The sequence below is a fragment of the Mya arenaria genome, chromosome 12, assembly GCF_026914265.1.
Source record: "Mya arenaria isolate MELC-2E11 chromosome 12, ASM2691426v1".
Lineage (NCBI taxonomy): Eukaryota > Metazoa > Mollusca > Bivalvia > Myida > Myidae > Mya > Mya arenaria.
In genome coordinates, this window is record NC_069133.1 from 5,015,234 (window position 1) to 5,038,890 (window position 23,657).

Here is a 23,657-nt window from a genome sequence, read left to right on the forward strand (position 1 = left end):
TAATCTATTTGTACTATTCATAAGTTGGTAAAATTTTAAAGTATTTGGATTATTGTAATTATAACCATCAATATATTTTTTTCTTATATAGCACTCGTGAAATAAAATACGATCTTACACTGAAAAAAAAAATCTGTTTCTTTTATGCTTATTTTCGGAGCTTTATTAGTTTTTTTAAATGTATTTCTTAATTAACCCTTTTTTGAAAAGGGTTTTATTTACGCCCCTCACGCAAAATTATAGCTGTCAACTTTTTTATTTTCGGTTTGTTGAGAAAAAGATCTCTGTTATTATTCTTATAGTTTATTATTCGCTCGTTTTTTAGTGCAAAGCTTATATGAACAGTAATCAATTAAGTTTTATAAGTGCACATATGTTCCAAAAAATAACGAAAACACTTTTATTTTAAGCGGGGCATGAATGCTGCCATTTAATAAATGAAAATTTGAAAGGTCAAATGTGTTAGCAAAACAAATGCGGATAATCATTGGATTTTAAACATTTTTCTTAGTTTTAGAGTGTTTCATGATACATGAATATTCAGTCATCTTACTGTCAGAGACCAGTCTGTTTCGCTTGAAAACAGGTTTGTTTTCCAGGTAAAGACTGAATGCCACGCTAGTTTGTTGCCGAATTTTGAGGCGTGGGTGGTGTAAAAAATAGATTATCTGTAATGTGTTTCGTGATTCCGGGAAGCTCGTTTTACGTATAACAACGACAAACAGTTCAAAATACATTTGAACGATGATATAAAATTCTATTTATGTTCGAACAGTTGTTCTCGTCTGTAATTTGTTTGGTATGAAGCAAATGTTCGAACATTCAGCTTCAAGATCATGAAAACGTTTGCGGTATAACCGGTAATAAATGGTATAATTTCAAAATATATATTTATTTAAATTTATAAAACATTTCTTTAAATTTTAAACTATGCCAAAATTTTCTGGTTCAAAGTGTTCTGTTTTGATCAAGGAGAAGTAACTACAAAGGATTTTAAAAGTAGTTCTGCAAGTTGATATTTTCACTCCTTATTTTGCAGTGAAAATATAATTTTTTAAAGATGCGATAATTTACTTGATTGATCTCTTGTGCTAGACCAGTTTTGGATAAACTGGTCATGAAGTCGATGCTTAACAAGTTTTTTAAAGCAACTGGAGAACTAACATGTTGATCGAACCAAATTGTCAATTCGCATCGAACACAATGTAACTGTTGACTGCTACTCTAGTAAGTTACCTTTCGCTATTATAAAAATCGATAGTACATGCGTTAAAATGAAATGAAGATACATCGGTAAAACAACGCACGATCTTGTTATAATTAAATGACAGTAAAAGCGAGTGATCTACAAGTGGCTTACACTCCGGATAAAACTATTTTTGTGTGCCAAAAGGATAAATAAAGTGAACAAACTACAACATTTAAAATATAACAAGTGACTGAAGGTTTTATTCGAGTTGCATCAATTTAACATTGCTTGTCTCAAAATTAGGCAACTATTTTCTGATAATAAAGTAATCATTTTAGCAATAAATATAAGTGAAATCCGGAGACCTTAATTCGGACCGAAAAAAATATTTAACGAGAAAACGTAATGGAAGACAAAAGAATGCCTTGTTGTATGTAGTATTCGTCAATTGTGGGAGAAAAGTTTATTTAGGCGTTTTTAAGTTAACGTAAACGGGAACATTGTAAGCTCTGGTAAGTTAATAAACAAACATTGAATACAATTCACTATACTTTAATCTATAAAACTTCATAATAATATGGAAAATGGATATGTTTGTACGTGTTATAAACTATGCTAAATTAAAAATGCGCTGAATGTGGATGTATGTTTTCAAAAAGACTGACTTTAAGTTGTGTTCCAAGTGTGCATTTGTAGCTTTTTCCTTTCCTCTAGCTAATGTTTAATGCTTAAACATGAACAAGTAACCAATGTTTTAACGAAAAAAGAAGAAACTAAACGCAACTAAATAAAATCTCTTTCTTTTGCTTCTTTGAACTTAAACTTAAAGGCCTAGTTTAAGGAATGTTTGACATTATAATCCCCTGCTGTGCATCTCCTGCTAATTGCACCCGTGCCACAGTAGGGGCCAATTTCCTGTGTATTCGTTTATTGGCTCAGTGCCATTTAAGGTCCATTTTTAAAATAAAACATCCAAAACTTCACAGCAGGATACTCAGATTGGAGATCTGATAAGACAATTCGGCAATAAGATTTAGATCAATTAACAGAGGTTGTGTACAAATACACGGGTTTTTTTTGGAGGGGGGACGCGGTCACTTTAAGAAGGCTTAAACTAGGCCTTTGCCTTTAACTCATTGGTTCATTTAATTCCTCTTTATACACGATTTAAATGTCATGCAACACCCTGTCTTTTCATCAAAGACATTATGTCATAATACAGTTTACAAAAATACACACCGTCCTTCAGGAATGCGTACTTACAAAATGTGTGTCATGTCATACAAAAAAGTGTGTCATGTCTTACAAAGAAAATTCATCCTTTATAACAAACACGACTTCTATGTATATGTTATGCAGCTTATTTCGCTACTAGGCGAGCGAGTTAAACTATAAAATCAATTGTAAGACCAGATAAATTGTACCCCGGCTTTGAGTAATAGGCAGGAAATCACCTGTATCCAGCTGGTCAAAGAGGAACAACTATTAATAATTCCCTACCAAAGGTAGCGATATGATTTGTTTCCCTTGTCCCAGGGGTAAATCCTAGCAAAATCTAAAAACATAAGATCGCCACAATCCTGCAATCATCAGCAAGATTTGTTTCCCTTTTCCAAAGGACAAACCCTAGAAAAATATGAAGAACCTAAGCTGGCTCCACTCATTTTTCTACTTTTTTTGTTTACAGTTTCTAGTTTTTAAATAGACACACTTGATACAAGCTAAGGGATTCCGACCAATAATGTATATATCTGATAGTTCCATTACCCTTCATGTTAAATTGTATACTTATTGACTCAGTGTGTGTATACCACGTGATGAATTACGTCATAAATGCTACGTCGGAAGGCAATATTTTGCTTCAAATGAAGACTTTAAACTAAAATAACTTTTCTTTTTCTTTACCATTTTAAATGAAACAAATGGCAGTCTTTGCCGCTTAAAGAGCACCACCTTCGCTATTACGGAGTTTGATAAGGCGATTTAGTTTCATCAAACACTTCGACAAACCTGTTTCCAAAATAATGTTTTGTCAATGCGCCTTCAGGTGGCGGTTTTGTGAAAAGGGTTCTCGAAGTGTTTTAAGAAACTATACTCTCAATCAAACCCTTGTAAAAGACCAAATGCGGGGCTTTGTAAGCGGCGAAGACTGCGCCAAGTTTCATTTGATATGGCGAATTAATAGTAAAGTTATCTTTGTTTAAAGTCTTCATTCGAAGCAAAATATTACCTTCCGACGTAGCATTTATGACGTTATTTATAACATGGTACATTGTATTCACACACTATGATGGCTAATTTGCAATCTAATGATCGAAAGTACACCATACATAAACTTATTACAGCTTGTGTATTTGTTCTTTATTTAAACTAAAATCGGATAATAACTCAAAATGTGAAATCTTTGAAGACCGAACAATCTTGTTTATTGTACTATTTACATTACAAAACCTTTTTAGAATCCATTTTAATATGGGGTCACCAGGCATATCAGATTCACTTATTTGTGGTTCTGATACCTTAAAGGCGAACAATATAGGTTAATGCCATTCTTTTTTTAAAGAATGCATTTTCGTGTTTAACTCATTTGACTTTAATGATAAAATAATGCATATGATTTAGGTAAAGATAAAAAATATAAGCGAAATTATGGCGCATTTTAACAAGGAAATTTGTGGCCACGTGGTCATTTATAAAAAAAAAACACACACTTTTTTTTATAAAGGCAAACATATTTTTATCTGAACCTAAATCATGTGCTTTTTTGTTTTAATCATTAAAGTCAAATGAATTAAACATACTCATGATAATGCATTGAAGTTAGAAACATTCTTTTTTGCATCAACGTATATTATGCGTCTTTAAGTCTCACAAATTCAAATTTACATATTTTGCAAATTATTTAAATGTACAATACCATTATCGACGAGTTTTTCCGATGAAAATTTTAACTGCACAACTAAACATTGAAATTTAATATTAAACCAATAACGGGATATAAATGGTTATTCAGTTTTGAACAAATAAGATAAATAGTTAAATGTAAATCAATAATAATGATAAGGTATTAATAAATTTGAAACGATTCTTTGTGAAGTATTTTACCTTTCAATGACAGATGCCTTGATCTCTTGATAATGCTAGTTCTATACGTAGTACATGAAAGATCTTTGGCAGCGCGTTTATGCACTGAAGTGTGCTATGATATAATTATACAATTGGGAAATCCGTGTGGAATCCCATATCTTATATAAATAGAGTTGTAAGAGGAATCCCATGTCAGTTATCTCTGTGAGGCACAAACTTGTTCTACCTTAATAAAGTTGTTGGGAAAAAAGTGAAATTAATGCAAAATAAAGATAATAAAAGCTTTTATTGGAATGGGAACGGTAAGTGTTAAACTTCTTAGTTCTGATTTTAAGGTAGAATTATGCATGTACTGTATGAGCGTAACAAAATTAGTGGTGATTTATTTCGTGTTATAAGTGTTCCTGATCTGGGAATATGACCTAGTTTGCGTGTTCATCGTCATCATCATGTCAGAAATTAGTAAGAAAACAGTAAAACATAACAATATAATTATATTAATTTTAAACATAAGATAAACATAAAAGTTTTAAATATAATATATTCGAGTATCATGATTTAAACATTTCCGTGAGAATGAACGTCTTCGCGAGGTTAACGGATTGAATGATAACCTACAACATTACACATTAACAGACAGCTTTCCAAATTTAAATGTGTACAAAATATCAATTTTTAAAATTGGTGTTTCGAAATTGAATCCAACCAGATATACACATTTTCGCGAACTACCTCGATATTTAAATAGTACAGAACTAAGTATTACAGCCAGAAAATTTAATTGAATGTGTCCTGAATTTTTGAAGAAATACACACCACCGCGTGCTTAGTCGAGAATTGAATGTTTACCAAAATCTGTACCGCTATGTATCTTGATATTGAATTTGTAAAGAAATAAACACCAACGCCAACGCGTGTATGGACAAACATAAGCATTCCCGCGATGTATCTGGAAACTTGTTACGTACATAAAATGGACATTGCGGCCCCCGAAATATCGCAAATTTGAACAGGCACACATTGGCGTCAACTTTATTAAGTAAGTGCAACATGCCATGCGCTTTACAACCATTTGAATCACAAGGTTTAACTTAATATTTGGCATTGTTACTTAAAGATTGCAAGTTACAGGAAGTATATGTACAACATGTTGTGGTTTTACTATTTTATTTTTCCCTATTAAGAGTACTTTGTGAATACTCTGTTCCGTAATTCAGTAATTAGCAGAAAAGTATTGTGACACAATCATCACGCTGATTTGGAATTGATAGCCCTCCATATGACTTACGTCTGAAATAGGAGAACGGCTTCACTTTACTGGCAATGTCTGAAGTTCTCGCCAACATTTGCCCTGATTGGAGGATACTTGATAAATATACACTTCGTATATAATTTTTAAATATAGAGAATTTTAGACTACGCCAAATGCATAAAATTTCCCCATTAACTAGACATGAACTAAAGGTAACATGTGCTCTGTCATTGTGATGACATCTGTTTTTTTTTGTTTACTTTTCCAAATAAGCTGTTTGATGTTAAATTGTACCTGTTGTACACTTAAATATTGCCATATTGCGTTGTTTACGTCTCGCTAAGGCTACTATATACTATGTACGTTTATCCATCGTGAGTAAGACAAGGTTATTTTGTAATCTTCATATTACATCCGGGTAAAAGAAAATGGCAGCCAGCTGCATGACAATACTAAATCTTACCGGAAAGGTTAGGTCATCAAATGATAATTTGATCAAGAAAGGTGAATTGTAATGTGTAAATTGATCAGGATTATGTTTGTGTACATAATGTGTTCAGGTTTAGTGTAAAAATCTTAAATGTTCGTTGCCCAAGGCATTATTTAACAGAGCTAACAGGTAAACAAAAGTGGATGGGGGAAAAGGACGAATCGAAGTTTGGATTCTGTCTTACCTTTCAACAGCCTTGATCACTATTGCAATGTGGGTTACAAGAAAGACTGTGGATATGTATCTTGACTCACTGTGGAAAAATCAAAGTAGTGACATCTCGTTTGTCTTATAGTTTGGTCATGAATGTCGTTTGAAAGTCATTTGGGACCAAATAATAACAAACAATTAAAAGGTTGTATTTGCCGTTTTGCTTGCATTTCTCTACAATTCTGTGTATTTTGGTACACTATTTTACATTAGGCAATTTTGATGTTCAATTTTTATCACAACGGAAGCAGCTGTATCAAACGTCAAGTAAAACGAGGTAAACAATAAATATAAAATTTTAGACCAATGATGTATTTACAATTGTGAACACTAAGAACACGTTTTTTCTAATTTTTATGTGCTTTGTTAAAGCCATGTAGTTCATATAAAACAGTTGTGTAGAAATTAATCCCGATTAAGCGTTCAAATATTTTGGGCACATCATTCTGTGATTCGAAATTGATAGTTATGTTGCCAAAAGCATGTCAGGCAATGTTTAAAGCGAAGTCATTTCCTGTCTACCATTTTAACAAATGTGATACTGTGTTGTTATCCTTAACCAACCATGTTGACTATTCAAAACCATAAATAACTTGAACATGTCATTTTTAAAGTGTTTAGACAATAAAAGGACTTGTTCGTGGGGAATCAATTTTTATAATCTTACGAATACCGAGATTACGGTTAAACGCCACTTGTAAAACAAATTGCGGTGAACATGTATATACCACCAGGTAGATTATTCACTGAAAGTAATATCCGCTTTATCGTTATCAGTAAATGGACACCGTCAACGCTAGTCTTAGTGGGTTTTTTTATTATTTTAAACGTAAAGCTGCGATCTTGTGACTTAACATAAACATCACTTCACAAACCTTGTATAAGTATCATCCTGTCTATTGTGTCAAAAATTAAAGCAATTGTCTTATCGATGTTATTAAATGAAGGGCACGCACACTATATCTATCAAGTTGTCACCCTCGTGTATTTTCAGCGATGATCTGATGTTGATGTTATATATACATATATAGACCTTTCACGATTTCTATGAGAGAAGATGTGAGCATAACAACATATCGTTCCCATATCGGGCCAATTAATTGAATAAAAGCTTCAGTAATGACGTTAATAAGGTTATAGACAGAACGATTGACATTCCAGAAAAAAAACACTATCTACAGTTACAATGGCAGCGAGGAAAGAAGAAGGAGAAGAATATTTTACACGTATCATGCAATATGTTCATGAACCATCTAGGCGATGCACGCAGGAATTAATAATCAAACGTGCATTCGATTTAAAGCCCCCAAACGAAACATCTTGGGATGTAGATCGTTTTCTACAGGCAAACAGGGATAAGATTGTTAATAGGAAACATAAAAACGCCATTTTCCCTCCGACAGGAAAAGTACAATTGGACACATTAGATATAAGTCTGCTTTCCATTTTAATATTGAATGCATGCAGTCTAAAGCATGACCTAGTAACTAGTCTGAACCTAGTTATAGAAATCAGAAACAAAATTTCACACCCTGAACGCTTTTCCCTTACACCAGCGGAGTACGACTTATTTAAAGAAAGATGTGATAGATTTATTGAGTCGTCTTTGAATTTTATAGAAGATGATACTTTATCAACGGAAGTAAGACAAGATGTAGCCGCGATTGAAAAACCCATTCCTTCAGAAATTATAAAAGCATACAATGTTTCAAAGCGAGAACAAGTATGTAAAATAATGGAGTTACAGGGAGAATTTGAAGAGTTCAAGGAAGCATACAGACGAGACATACAAGAGAATAAAGAACATAAAACGGGTGAGTTTCGTTACTTTTTATATATAATATATTTATTGAAATGAATGCACAATTGTTATAAATTTCATTAAAAATGATTATCTAAGTGAATGCTATGTTCTTCCGATGTTAATATATAAGTCCTTTTATTTTTGGTCGGCTGAAAAATGTCGTTTCTCTTGAAATAAGAATAATGAAATTTCATTTTTTAACCTGCATCAGGGTATAATGCAAACTGTGTTGAAGCTACGTTCATTCAACGTAGTATGTGAATCGATGGCCATTTTGATAACGCAGGTTCTTTTTTTGTGCTCAAAAACAGTCAAAATATAACATAACATAGATATTGAAAAGAATGTTTCATGTATTTTTAGTTTAGTTATAATTTTGCTTCAACCCACTAGCAAACAATAACTGAATATGTGATATAAATCTACCGACTTGAATAACCTAAATAGAACTTAAACGTATTAAGAATGCAATATACTTTGTACATAATTAACATTTTCTGCTAATGCTAATAAGTATAGAAAAATGACTTTACATTACCATCAACATGTTCGTAAACCCGATAAGATATAGTTTAAAAAATCAATGATACAACGATACAAAAGGTTTAATTATAAGTTTTGCGTTTCATCCTGAGGTTTGTATGCGACTCGAATGGATCTTTTCAAAATTGGACTTTGAGAGGCGCAAACCGTGTTAATTCAAATTTCACGCGCAATGATACTTGTTATAAAGTGGCATCAGCTGAGTAAAATACGGTGGCCGCATTGCATAGTTGAATACGGACTAACATATCTGCGTGTGGGTTTATGATGGGTATTAAATAAAACTGAACTATATTGTATTTCATCATTTATTCTATTAAGTATATTTTCTTTTACACATTCAGCGCATGTCAGCTTTATGAATTGCCAGAAGCAGGATTCGTATGAAATAAAAGACGGTGTGTAACGTGGGAACAGTCAAGCAGCTGTAGCAATGGGAAAGATCGATAAAATATTACAGAAGATCGATGGAACTACAGTACCCGTCCCGGGTAAAGCTTTTTGGGAATTTAATTTGTCCCATAGGGTTTTCCTTTTAAAGGTCTTTTTCAGTTTACGTTATTCTCTTGCTATATTTCCATCATCGTTGAAAAGAAGCCATCATTAAAAACACACCAGATCAACGTGTTCGCATTTGTCTTACACGATAAAGATAGGAACCATAGTAAGTAATTCAAAAAAGAACCGTTTGTTTTCATGCACATAAACCTAGTTAAAATAGCCAAATAACGAACGCATGCCGATGTAGAAATTGTTCCTGGTACTATTATTACTTTATCTATGATTATATTTAAGTTATAGTTACTCTTATCACTTACAGAAACAACATGCACCATACTAGTCAAACACTGCGATAACGAAAAAGAAAAGCAGATGTCCCGAGCTGTTGTGAATTTGTTCAACAAAGGACTTGACTGTTCATGTGAAAACTGTCAAAATGTTGTTGAAGCGGTTGAAGCAATGCGAACAACAGACTATGGTAATTCTTTGTAAAATATAATGCTAACTGACTAGGTATCCTTTGGGCAATTAAACAAAATATCCATACAAAAACTTAGTAATGAAATTGCAATAGAGGTTCTTGTTGAAAGTTCAAATGTGAATTATTGCATTTCTTGATTGATGTATTAAATCGCGACTTTTAAACATGTACTGTTCTAAATATACATTTATAAACAACTAAATTTATCTTGCTACTACAACAAAGTCAATTGCAGGACCTGTATCTAATGGGAAAGTAGCATGTATTCAACTAGACATTCACTGCCGAAATTTGAGGGAACTACGGAAGTTATTTGATGACGTCATTTCCGGGAAAATTCAGGATCTGATCAAACCCCTTGAATCTGCACTAAGGAAAGATTTCAACACTCCGGAATTAGAACTAGAACTTATAATTGATAGGGTAGACTTTTGGAGATGCATCTACGAGACCGGTAACTTCTAATATAATATTTAAAGTAAAAAAATACCCAATTTACTAAGTGCTATGCCATGAGTATAGCAGTTGACGTTGTGAGGTTTTTAAATTCATAATCTTTTTTGTTATGTTTTATCTTTGATATTGTACTATCAAAATGATATATTTTTTATTTTGTATTCATATCTTATTATCAGCGGAAGAAATTGTCCGATTGAGAAATAAGGACAGTCCCCTTGAAGACAGTTCTGATCTCAGAACGGCGATCGGGAGTAAAAAAATCTTTGAAATGCCTGTTTAACCCTATATGATATTTAATGAGTTGTAATTGCCTCTTTCTCGAAATTAACAGACAGGGAAGTCTGGAAATAAATACGGAAAGCTTCGTTACTTATTCGGAAAAAGGTTGAAAACCTTTTTTTTGCAAATCAAAATAATAATAATCAGATATCGAGAATAAACAATTAAGTTTGTCCTTTCAGCATACAACTATGCCTTCAATTTGTTAACTGTACTTTTTATGCCCTTTGTACTTAAGGCCTATTCAACGCGGGCGTTTTACCTAAATAGTCTGTCAAAACTTTTCCACAGCGGGTAACACTGATAGGCAGTCACCTTAATAACCGATCGGACTTTTTCGTCCACCGAGTATTCATATTTCAACCTTTATCGACCCTGTCATTCAAAATGCATTTTAACATGATAATAAAATAACAACATTTGTATGGTAAATGATTTAGGTGTTTTACCTGTTTTAGGGGAAATCATTGAGCGAATATTGGAGAATGATTCAAGTATTGGAAATGTTGAAGGGCAAACAGGTATGAATTATTTGAATTTTAAAATGTAATGTGACATTTTTATGCGATGTGTAATAGCGGGAAAACTGTACGATAAAAAATAACGTCGTTTTAAAAAAAAACATGTTGAGAAAGCTTAAACCGTTATATCAACTCTATGTTCGTCGGGTTGCACTGATAAATATTTAAACACGATTTTTTAATGACACTTCACACATTGTATATTGATTCACTGAAGGGACCATTTTGCAATACTTGATAAGTTATGAGACAAATATTGCATTCATAAATTTCTTATAGATTTATATAAGAACAAAATCTTTAAATATCCTATTGCCTGAAATCGCTAGGTCCAGACCGTCGATATCTTGTAAGTACATGTAGTATCAAACAGTGGTCCTCCATCAAGTGTATTCAAACTATGTTCCATTGGGACAGAACTGGCCACGTCCTGGGGTTCACAAGTTTCCTGTAGATTTGTATGGAGAAATCTTTGAAAATCTTCTTTTCGCAAATGGAATGGCCCAGACCTTTGATATTTGTTATATACCATCAGATGATGGCTCTCTACCAAGTTTGTTCAAATTATGCCCCTTGGGTTAAAGCTGCCCCTCCCCTTTAGGCCTACTTTCTTATTTTTGAAACTACATCAGTGATATTTGGAAAATGTGTGCAATTTTACAGATAAATATTAATGTTGTGCTTGGATGACCTTGACTGTGACCTTTTGACCTATAGTAATTTAATAGTTATAAAGCTACAACATTGAAATTTAGAACATGTGTGCAGTTTTGCAAACGAATGTATTTGTAGTTTTCGAATGTGCTATACAGTGACATGTTGACCTACTTTCTTATGTTAAAGCTAAACAATGACGTTTGGACCTTAACCAATACAACATTTAACAATATTAAATCATTTCCCTTGTTGCATTGCCATAAACCAATAAACTCTATTATTTCCTGTTAACACCCCCAATTCATATGTTTCAGAAGAAATAATTTAACTTGTAAAGGATGTTTTCATTGATAATATTTCAATAATAACAAATAATCTTATCCAATTTTCAATACAATGCAAATATAAAGAATATACTGTTACCTTTTCATAAACCGACTACAGTGTTGGTTTATAGATAATGACGATTATAAGAAATCGTTTGTGTGCCAACCATCTCTGCAACTGTTAATTGTACAACAACATACAATACACAGAAAAATGCGTGTGTAAAAATGCGAGATAGGAAAGAAAAATGAACACATCTTTCGAATTTACATAAACACGCAGAGGTTGCTTATACGTGAATGTTTCATTGTATTAATACTTTACTATTTTTTATGAGCATGATTGAATAATTTATGCATGTGTTCAAATATTTAAACAAGTAAACACAAAGCAAATACTACGGAATGCATCTAGAGATTGGTTCGTTTGTTTATTTAGCAGCAAAGCATTAAAACAATATAATCTCAGGTTGATTAAAACTGATTATTGACAACGATCGTTATTGAAAAACTGTCGAAACCACTTCACCGTCGGTATGTCATCTATTAGAGTCGTTAAAGGCCTAGTTAAAGGAATGTTTGGCATGCTAATCCCCTTCTGTGCATTTCCTGCTAATTGCACTGGTGTCACAGTTGGGGCCAATTTCCTGTGTATTCGTTTATTGGTTCGGGCCATTTAATGTCCATTTCTACAATAAAACTTCCCAATCTGCACAGCAGGATACCCAGATCAGAGATCTGATAAGAGGGATCAAGGCAAGTAGATCAAGATCAATACACAGAGCTTGTGACCTGTACACAGGTTTGGGGGGAGGGGTCACTTATAGAAGGCTTAAACTAGGCCTTTAAGGTACATTTTTATTTTATTCTACTTTTTTACTTTTCCATATATTTTCAATGTTGTCATTGTAAATCGAGCCTTAACAATGCTACTCCTGTGTTTATGCACGTATGCATTATAATGCTTAAATGCAACAATCATTTCCAGGTATTGTTTCTTACAGAAAAACCACATTCTCCCGAGTCTGAGAAACAAGCCGATTCCATTTCAGTACTAAATGAGGTAACCCTTTTCACATGTGCTTAACTTGATTTTTAATTCTCAAAATTCGCCAAATGTTAGTTGACGTTTTGCCGGATACATGAAGATTTTTCACTAAAGCAACTTAATGTAATCAAAAGCATATCACCGATCGCAAGGTACTGTTTTGAACTGCTTTCTTTTTAGCACATGTCGAATTTCTATTTTAATTTGTAAGTTTTCTCAAACATTCATTGCCGTCTCTATAAACACATTTCTTCCAGAACCCAAGATACAGACGTCAATGATGACGAGTGTTGTACGAATGGTATGTAACATTACAACATTACTGTAAGAGCTAGCTATAAAACTCATCGTACTGGCAAGACAGGGCACTTGCATGCACATGCATCTTTTGCATTGCGACTTAAGTATACTGTTTGTTTATATTTCGCAGCTACGCTAGAAGGATAAAACGGAAACAAACGTTTTAATTACTACATCGACATTACGGGTGATTAATTAAATAAAGTCTCCATCAAGAGATTGAACTTGGAAAGTCCTCAATACGCGAATATTATCATAATCGTTTAGTTTGGTTAACAGGTTCTATAAATGTACTTATGTTTTTGCGTTAGATCCAGATCCAGTACGTGACGAAAACACTGCACAGCCGGACAAAGATGAGCTTGATTCTGGTTTAGAACACGAAAATAATGATGATGATCCGAGTTTTTGCAAAAGTTTGTGTATTTCTTAATAAATATATATTTTTAGACCCTGGCTAAAATAGCTATTAAATCCATATTACAATATTCTTACATAAGTATGTCCTCACTATGCAAATAAAGGCTTGATTCTTAAATGAGATAAATAAAGAACTGTTAAGCCAAGTGATTATGAAACGTCTAACAATAAAATTGGTTTTGTTTTATAAAAAGTTGAGGAATAAATATATTTGATTTATTAAGTAGTGGTATATAATAATGGTACAATAGTTAGTACTAGCTAGTGGCTGTCCAAAATTTGGCATTAGCCATTAGAGTGGTGCAGCTTTTGGGCACATCTTAAGACATGCGACCTCCACCCCAAAACCAAATCATAAAATGTTTAAAATGTTGGTGGAGCGGTCTCAGATTCCTCTTGACAAGTAGTATATTTCTAGTCTGAATTTGTGCATTTTAGTGTATGTTTTTTTTCCGATATTGATATAAAATATTTATTTTGACAAATTGTAGCTAGAGGGGACGCCGGATGTGCACTCCTTTGCTAGTGCCTTAGTACAGTATTGAGTAACTGAAAATATGTTTTCTTTTCAAGTATTCAATTTATGAAATACATGTAGTATATTCCTCTTGTCACTATTTTTGTAGGTATGGAAGGTAAGTTACGTTTAAAAGAATCAGAAATAGAGATACCAGAAGAGAGAAAGCATGGAAAGACTATGATTCAGGTTTTCGCCACCAACCTAGAAATGGAAGTTGATGAGGTAGTTAACATAGCAACATCATTAAAAAGGGACAAGGATGTACACGATTTTGATTAGATAATTCAACCACTTTGTACGGTTTAATATTACAGTTGTATTTAACCTGTTGGTAGATTTTACGACAATTATCTTTTTGGAAACTGACAAAATGGACAACAAAGGTTGAACTTTTGGCATACGATTTACTAAATAAAGACAAATTTATATGATTCCTTAGATTGTACAGTAGCTTATTCATAAGTCTGAGCAATGTTGCCAGAAGGATGAAAGTCAAACTCAGCAAAGTCCAGTCTAGAAAAGTGAATTGGAAATATCTTGCGGGTGTTTCCTGTATTGAGCGTTTCCAATTTTAGACCAACTGAATGGTACGGTGGGTTCCTTTTTGCACTTCACATCACCGGGAACCATTTTCTCGCAAAAACATTGGAGTCATTCTTCCTTGAAATTCCATCTGGATTTATGACAAAGTTTGGTAAGACTGAATTCTATTCATTTAATTCAATTTAAAAATATTATGGTTCCTAATTTAAATACATTTAAAGTCAAAGAAATAGTTTATTTAGTAGTTACAGGCCATCGGCCAAAAGCACATAAATTACAACGCGAACAAAAAAGCATAAGTTGTTTCTCGGTTATTAATTGATACAATGGTAAGATAGGTATCAAAACATGGTGACTTCCCCTTAAGTTTAACTATTTATATTCAATAGGAGATGTTATACATAATAAGGCATTTTGCAAGGATCTTCAAATTGATTTGTGTTTAATAGCTGTAAAGATCTTCAAATTCCGTACCAGTATAATACCAATTGATTAAGTATTGCGTTCGTATAACATTATATTAACGACATACAAAGAAAGCATGGTATCCGCAGTCTAAAACAAAAACGTTTACAGTATCTAGAAAATAAACACCAAAAACGTTCTTTTCTTATGATAGGAGTATGCCTGCCAGTTTCAATTAATAACTAATGATTTGAACATTGAAATTTGCTAAATGCTATTTTATGAATGTATCTCTCATAATAGATAACTTTCTACATTTAACAAGGTTTTAAATTCTTTATAATGAAAACACCGACTCAAACTGTTAATAGATTTGTGCCAATTTTGGTTAATACAATCAATAATTTTCTGTGTGAAGATACTAAGAATTAGATTTATGTCGCCAACATCTAGAGATATCCAAATAAAACCAAAGCTATGCATATATTTGTATAATACGATTAACAAAGTTATGTCTTATGGGACTTAGTTATATACATATTTATATTCAGGCCTCATTCAACAATCACACCATACGGATGCAAACAAGCACGTCTTTGAAGGTAATATTTATATTTAGCGATAAAACAGGTTTTATTCCATTAACATTGCAAACATGTTGTATTACTGATCGCAAAGTTTTACTCCATTGCCTTCTTGTTTTTTTAAGTTAAAATATTTACATTCGCACCTTATTGTCTGTGCGATAACATTTGCATTAATTTTGCATTATCCGGCTGAACTTTTGTGGCCTCTGACTCACCAGGTTCATGCATATGTTAAATACAAGATTAAAGTTTCTCGATGATTTTCTTTCTTTAATTGGTATTAAATTGCGTAGATTTTTAAGTCGAGAAAAAAGTTATGATGAGGGGATTATGTAAATAGAAGTTTTTGCTTCGATTTGGCTAAATTGTGTATTTTTCCGTGAAGTACTAGCGCGCTTCATCGATTTGCAAAAACACACGACTGAACGTTCGAGCGCATGAACGCACTGAAAAATTGAATCAATACTTAAGTCACTTTGAATTTACTAGAATGAGGATAATTCCTGCACTTTTAAACATCATTATTTTTTAACATTTTTACAAGTGATAATTCCCAAAAAGACTTGTTTTCAATACTTTAGATTACATTGAGGCACCAACTCCGTCTACAGGCGAGACATTTGAAGCAACGTCGGCGTCTGAATTGCAGAAACAAATGCTTCAACGGGGAACCCATAGTGGACATCTAATAGATGGCGGTTCGGACATTGAAAACTTAAAGGACCTGAATATAAGACCTGAGAGAATGACTTTGGTTAAGGATATTACAGGTATTGTTTTTTTTTACTTTGTAGTGAACAAGTGAACAGATTTGTTAGGAAAATATACTAATAATGAAGTTAACAACTCTTACCTAGCCATTTGGTTCATTTTTCAAAATGATATTATAATTAAAAAAAAAAAAAAACTGCTTAATTAAAAGCCGTTGCTGTGTTTCGTTCACAGCATACATTGGCAGTATCGATTACAACGAAGCTGCTGTTTTCAAAGTCTTAATGTGTTTAGTTTCACAAAGGATTCTCCAGTAATTTTTGCTATGATTGTATGAACAGTGCATTTTAGAACTTAACACGACTATTACAGGCGAAATAAATCGATCAGACGAGGAAAGTGAAGAAGAAAATTCGATTTGTTCTGATTACGAAAGTTCAGATGCTGAAAAAGAAGAACGTATGTACTGATATAAAACGAAATTGTAAAATATAGATACATGCCCGATTAAGACGCCATGATATTGCAGAATATTTCAATTTTAAATGTTAAATTATCACATCAGATTGAAAAGCACAAATGGTTTATAAGTAAATGAATTAAATACTTTTCTGCTGTACTGTTTATTTTTCAGCAAAGCCTCATTCATTAGAATTAAGGGATTATCAAATAGAGTTGGCAGAGGACGCTATAAAGGGAAGGAACACGATTATATGCTCTGAAACCGGAACCGGAAAGACTTGGGTTGCTTTACACATTGTTGCCAGTCATCTTGCGGCAGCTAGCAATTGTAGGTATTTTAAATAATAATATTGGTCAAGCTCCGTAGTCAAAAGTCATTCATATTATTGAACCGCCGCTGCTGCTGGTTTCCATGTCAGAATTCAATATTTCTAATCATCTCCTAGCAACAAAAAGAAAATAATACTACACTTAAATGTTGATATTCATTTACCATAGTGATAATGGTTGCGTAATGTATAAAGCACTTTTCAAATCTTGATATCTTTTTATAGATGCATTTGCTTAATAGAATATACAAAATCATGTGCATGTTAATATTTTGCATTTTATAATTATCATTTTTAGCACCAAAGAAGGTTGTGTTTATGGCCAGAACAGGCGTTCTTATAAAGCAACAAGCGAATAGGTTTAAACGGTATCTTCCACAATACCAGGTTTGATTTAACGTTTTTGAGCAATGATATGGCGTCTTATGCATGCTTTAATTTATTACAACCTGTGTTGGTTGAAAACACATTTTTAGCCTTAACATTATTAAGATCAAGTTATTTAAATAGAATCGATACATACCTTCTTGATTTACTAACAAAAACAGTATTATTTAATGAGACAAACATGATCAGCATCAGAAAAATTGAGTTTTTAGTGTACAATTCAATACATATACGTGCGCTTTCCTAATATATTTAGACCAAGCTAGTCACTGGTGAAGAAAAAGATTCCCGAATGTTGGACGCCTGTGTGGTCAACTATGATATCATGTGTTTAACCCCGCAAGTACTGATTAACAATCTTGACAGCAAAAACATTGAAACCCTCAACAGATTTTCGCTGTTGATTTTCGATGAGTGTCACTACACAAGGGGAGATGAGCCTTACGCCAGACTTGCTCGAAGGTATCTTGTAGAAAAGGAAAAACGAACAGAGGGATTACCACAGGTACACGCTTGTAAATGACACGTATTCAGTACATACACAATCTCGTATGTGGCGTTAATGTGCTAAATAGCTTACTTGTCAGTTTATTTCTGCATGACATATTTGTCAACTCTTCATCCCAATGATTTCGAATACTCGTATGTGTCAATTAAACAATGATTGTCTTATACAGATCGTTGGTCTAACAGCTTCAATCGGTATCGGGCCGTCGAGAACCGTTGAGGAAGCTGTTGATTATATTCTGCACCTTTGTGCAAAGCTTGACACAACAATCTTATCAACTGTTGAACGATGCAAGGCAAACCTAATTAAATGGATCAAAATACCGAAAACAGGTAAGCTAATTTCATTGGATAATATACTATTTTAAACTTAGTGCTAGGTATGTTGTCCTGCACTACATCGATACAGTCGGGCTAGCCCATACAACATCCGATCTTTTTATAAGAAATGCCCTGACCAATCCAAAAGCTGTGTAAAGTGTATTTAAAAGAAAATCAATACATTCTTGGGATAAGCTTTCATTGTTTTGGATTATTCGGATAAGAGTGTAGGTTAATTAGTACATGATGTTTGTGTACGTAAACTGGTTTAAACCCACAGTTTACATTTTACCGACCGTTCCAAGGCAGTACCTAATAATCCTTGATAAACATACCTAGTTTTTAGCTCGACTATTCGAAGAATAATGAGAGCTATCCTAGTCACCCGAGCGTTGGCGTCGGCGTCGGCGTAACCACATATGTTAATTTTTTTGTAAGAGTTTGTGTACCACCTCAATATTTTCAAAGTCCATTGACATCTGGCTTTGAAACTTTGCACCCTTGTTAACCATCATGCCCCCAACCTGTACGCATGAGCTGGTAACTGTATCAAGCATTTTGACAGATTTATGCCCCTTTTTCGACTTAGAATTTACGTTAAAGTTTACGTTCCACCTCAAATAATTTCAAAGTCCATCGATATATGGCTTTAAAACTTTGCACACTTGTTCACCATCATAATCTCAACCTGTGTACAGGAGGAGGTCACAGTATCAAGCTTTTTTACAATATTATGCCCTTTTTTACTTAGAACTTATGTTAAAGTTTGCGTACTACCTCAGATATTTTCAAAGTCCATTGACATTTGCCTTTCAAACTTTGCACACTTGTTCACCATCATGATCCGAACACCTGTGAGACTTTATACAATGGTATTGAACCACCCAGCCTAATTGAATAACCAAGTCAGATAACTGTATTTTGCAAATAATGGCCCTTTATTATAAGACTTAAAAATTCTAGTTAAAATTTTGCATGTCACCAAATTTTTGTTAATATCTCAGCAGATCATGTATTGCATTGAAATCTAATCTGACAGTGATCCATGCATGTTTCGCACGCTGTCTCTGTGACAGCTCTTGTTTTATAGTATGTATGCACTGTGCTGTTTGTGGAGATTTATGCTGTTCTTCCATGTTTCTTGTTTTTTTGTGATTTTCTTGTTGTTTTTGTTCTATGTCTTTGGCGTTAACCCAGTGCCATTAAACCGAGTTTATGTTTAAACTTTTTGCTACTGAGCTTGTTTCTGTAGTTTTTCACAGAAGTATTGAGGTTAATTAAAGGTAAATATTTTGATTCGCAGAAGTTGTAAAGATGGTAACACGGGACCCTGATCCTGGAAGGGATTTCTTGTTCAGTGCAATCAATGACACAGAATCGTTACTTGAAGGTGAGCTTCCAATAACGTTATTTTTAGACGGTTTAAAATTTAAATTTTGTTTGTAAATCTGGTCAATATACGTTTTGATAGGACGTGATGAAAGTATAAGTGTTGCTGAATCGGACCAAACTATTATCGATAATCAATTCCGTTTATGGTGTTTGCCTTCCATATTTGTAACTGACAGCCTTACGTGATATATTGAGAAAATGTCCTTAACTGTACAGGAAGATGAATGTTGGGTCAGAACAATATCAACGACAAATGAAACAGTCTTCCGTATAACAAGTAGGCTTAGAATGTTCTATCTTTGGCAAATATGACATTGAGTATTGATCTACAACATCGGTTTACGTTTTAAGCGATTAAAACCAAAAATGGTATTCCAATTACAGATATGGCGTTTTCACAGCCTGATCTTACTGATTTAATGATGAAGAAAAGGTCAGCGGAAAAGGAGTCACAGGCATATAACAAGTGGACTGTTGATCTTGAAAAAGCGGCACAACTGAACGTAACAGATCACGACACGGTGCGAGACATCAGCTCCTGTGCACGTTATTTTAATGTACAGCATTATTTAGTCATTTAATATGTATTTCATTATATCAGTAAAAAGGCAGATTGTTTTGTAAGCTTAGTTAGTAGTTGACTATGTTCTACGTTACAAAATTTATTATTGTAATAAACAATAAACTTCATGTATGCAGAACGATATTGAAGCAAATAATTGCGCAAGCCGGTGTTCTTTTCAGGTGTACAATTCCGCCCTGGAAGTCAACAATCTTTTGCAACTGAAACACGTCATTAACTACCTGGCAGAGAAACATACCTTAGAAAGTCAAAGGAGAGGCAATCACACAGATCAAGAAAGAATTCTTTTCAAAAAGTTGTTGGGTATGTGTTACAAAAAGTTGTATAAAATTGTAAGAGCGAACCAATTGTTGAAGTCTTTTGAATGTGTGTTTTTTAAGTTATTAAATTCATAGTTCTCTCTAGTTTACATGAGGCAAACAGTGGTATTTATATGAAGTATATTTCACAGATGTTCAGAGAAATTTGTCTTCAAGAGCAAAAGAAAAAGAGACTGAAAACCCAAATGCGAAAATAGTCAGCGATCAATTGCGCCAGATGATCCAGGAACAGGAAGATGACCCGCGAGCAATAGTATTTGTGAAGGCACGGGCAACGTGCAGAGCATTGGCAGAGTATATCGATAGAGATCTGCGAGATATGGGTGTTCGGGCAAGCCCACTTCATGGCCAACAAACCCGCGGAGCGGACCAAGGTAATACTCAAATAAAACAGTTAATGAATGTCGAGTTAGGATAGCCTTAGTGTTGGCGTTAGTGCTGTCAAAGAATATTGCTCAAAGCTCAATCCTGCTCATTTTTCAAAACGTTTACAATATTCACATGAAACTTAGTTCACACGATGTAAATGACATTACATAGAATTAAAAGAAAGGATCGTGACTGTAAAATTAACGAGGTGTCGAATTTGTAGCCATTAACAAATAAGGAGAAATCAGCATTTGCATCCTCCTCTTGACCTTTTGAATAATATATGAATATCACTACTTGTATAAATGGTTTTAGGTTCAGTTGAAATCATGAAATAATTTGTCGTTTTAAGCTACTGTTAAGTAGTATTTTAGAAGGCCAAACAAACTTAAGTCGGTACATTTTTTATACAGATATTTTATGTATGTGTGGTCTGTCTGTGTTGTGTGTCTCAGGCACAGTGTCCATAATGCATTAGCCCTGTGACGTGTTAAAAGTTTGACTTCTTGGCGTGTCCATGTAGCTCTTTTATTGTAAATCATCATGCAGTACCATTGTGGTATTGTTATAAATCCTACAGGTATGACTGAGAGCGTTCAAACCGAGACTGTAGAAAAGTTCAGGGAAGGGCATTACAATGTGATGGTTTGCACCTCCGTCGGAACAGAGGGCATAGACGTTCCTGATTGTAACATCGTGGTGAATTACAACTACTCCGGGGATGAAATAACCAAGATACAAATGAAAGGTCAATAGAACTCTGTTCACAGTATATCCAGCTCCAATCCATTCTTGACTGCTATTAAGTGCCTCCGAACTGTCTCTCATTCATTCTCTAGCCAGGCAAAATTGAAGCGAAACATAATATACGTATTTTGTGATATATACGAAAAACGGTTTTTAATTTAACACGCACAAGGCCATTTCATGATGAATAGTAACATATTGTTTATGTTTTTTTGGTTTCTATTCTCAGGTCGCAGCAGGAATAAGGGCGCCACTCATGTTATAGTTGGAGGCGACAAACAAGTGGAACAGGAAATGGTGAACGCGTACAAAGCAAACCTGATGTATAAGGCGATGGATGAATTTAAGCGGCTTAACCCAAAGACCATTGGGTATAAGGTTGCTATATACCAGAGGGAGGAGATGCAAAAACATAGATATAAGATGGAATACGAAAAGGCTAATAAAAGCAAAATGTCGGAAGATGATTTGGAAATACTTTGCAGGAGATGCAACACAAAGGTCTGTCATGTTTCTGACATTCGAAAGCTTGGCCATGACCATCTTGTCTTGGATAAGAGCTTTGCAAACAGATTCACCACGAAACCGCACATAACCCCCAAAAAGTACGACGGCATAGAAAAGAAATCCAAAATGATCTGTAAAAAATGCCCAATGGACTGGGGAATAGTTGCAGAAAGGGATGGCGTCGACCTTTGGATTTTGAAAATACAATGCTTCAAATTTCGGAACATGCGTTCTGCCGATGTCTCAGCATACAAGAAGTGGATAGAAGTTCCATATGCTGTCCCCGAGATGACCCTGGAAGACATTCCAAAGTTCTTTGGAACTGTAGACGAAGTAGCCTAAACTGTTTTTATTCAAATGGAACTTTGATCAGCGTTCCGTCGACATGAGTCGATACATTTAGAGATAACAACTCTTTATTTATATATATAATCTGTGGACGTTGTGTATGATGAATGCTTTAGACTTTATTATAAAACTTGCATTGTTATTATCTAAGGATCAGTAGTTTGTATTCCCTTATTTTGTATGTTCGCTTTATGTTTCGGACGTAGATCAGTCTTTAAGTGCAGACTATCAGTATTGTTTTGAAAATTTATTCATTAAATTTAATCAAAGAAACGAAATATATTACGAATATCTGTATACTAAGTACTATGTGAACTTATTTGTCTGAAGCACCAATTGTAATCTTTTAAATGAATATAAACAAATAGATAAGCTAAGGGGAATACTCTGTTTTAGGAGCATTATTGTTTTAAGGAAAACTTCTTGTGTTGCGCTTTCTGATACGAGGAAGGTTTCTATTAGGCGTAAGGTCTTACTTATCTTGAACGATGTTTATTTAACACTAACACTTCACAAACTGTGACATGTTTTATGCAGTATTAATTATCAAATGTGACAAAAGATATATTTAAATTTGTTTGAATGTTCTCTTTTCAAATCCGATTGTGTTAGGCTTGTATTGATAATACAATAGAAGAAACACGGACAAGCTCAGTAACCCACAATCAATGATGCCCTGTTTGTAGGCACTTGGTTATTAACAAGTCATGTCTGTGATGTATATTCTGTATACAGTATCTTTTAAACCATATTTTTATTGTTGCTGACATGCATTGTGTATTTTTCTTTTTGTGTCGCAAGGTACAATACTTGCAATTTGCTGTATATTTGTGAGAATGTTATGTTATAAAGGATTTAATAAAAAACAGTACTTAGATTATTGATTTGTATGAAGATGCTTTTTGAGAAGTAAATGCTGATCTACCGCAACTTTTTTTTTTCTTTTAAACAGAAATATATCTTAGTTAAACATATAATCTTTTAGCATATCAACTTTATTGAAACATACTCTTTCAAAACCTTTAGGGGTATATATATTATCTCACGTCATA

General features: G+C 33.6%; 1 protein-coding gene across 8 annotated transcripts; it reads left to right on the forward strand.

Annotated features, from left to right (window-relative positions):
* Nucleotides 1-4,454: 4,454 nt before the first annotated feature.
* LOC128211376 (antiviral innate immune response receptor RIG-I-like) lies at nucleotides 4,455-23,482 on the forward strand. 8 transcript variants are annotated; one of them, XM_052916097.1, is made up of 24 exons: nucleotides 4,455-4,578; nucleotides 7,223-8,042; nucleotides 8,920-9,066; nucleotides 9,396-9,554; nucleotides 9,793-10,011; nucleotides 10,754-10,816; nucleotides 12,804-12,862; nucleotides 13,105-13,148; nucleotides 13,459-13,563; nucleotides 14,194-14,309; nucleotides 14,663-14,781; nucleotides 15,587-15,637; nucleotides 16,204-16,392; nucleotides 16,706-16,792; nucleotides 16,968-17,123; nucleotides 17,423-17,511; nucleotides 17,768-18,016; nucleotides 18,189-18,351; nucleotides 19,643-19,729; nucleotides 20,116-20,288; nucleotides 20,476-20,617; nucleotides 20,766-21,008; nucleotides 21,584-21,751; nucleotides 21,980-23,482. In XM_052916097.1, the coding sequence occupies exons 10-24, from the start codon at nucleotides 14,305-14,307 to the stop codon at nucleotides 22,597-22,599; spliced, it is 2,541 nt and encodes an 846-aa protein (XP_052772057.1). In that variant the 5' UTR covers nucleotides 4,455-4,578; nucleotides 7,223-8,042; nucleotides 8,920-9,066; nucleotides 9,396-9,554; nucleotides 9,793-10,011; nucleotides 10,754-10,816; nucleotides 12,804-12,862; nucleotides 13,105-13,148; nucleotides 13,459-13,563; nucleotides 14,194-14,304; the 3' UTR covers nucleotides 22,600-23,482. The 8 variants fall into 8 exon arrangements, with proteins under 8 accessions (XP_052772057.1, XP_052772061.1, XP_052772064.1 ...); XM_052916101.1 differs by having other exon boundaries at nucleotides 4,487-4,578; nucleotides 7,848-8,042; XM_052916104.1 differs by lacking the exon at nucleotides 4,455-4,578 and adding an exon at nucleotides 5,177-6,505 and having other exon boundaries at nucleotides 20,116-20,252.
* Nucleotides 23,483-23,657: the final 175 nt, after the last annotated feature.

Coding starts and splice junctions, on each gene's coding strand:
- LOC128211376 (XM_052916097.1), top strand. Junction 16,393..16,705: donor TTTGGTTAAGGATATTACAG/GTATTGTTTTTT, acceptor CGACTATTACAG/GCGAAATAAATCGATCAGAC. Junction 19,730..20,115: donor CACAGAATCGTTACTTGAAG/GTGAGCTTCCAA, acceptor TTCCAATTACAG/ATATGGCGTTTTCACAGCCT.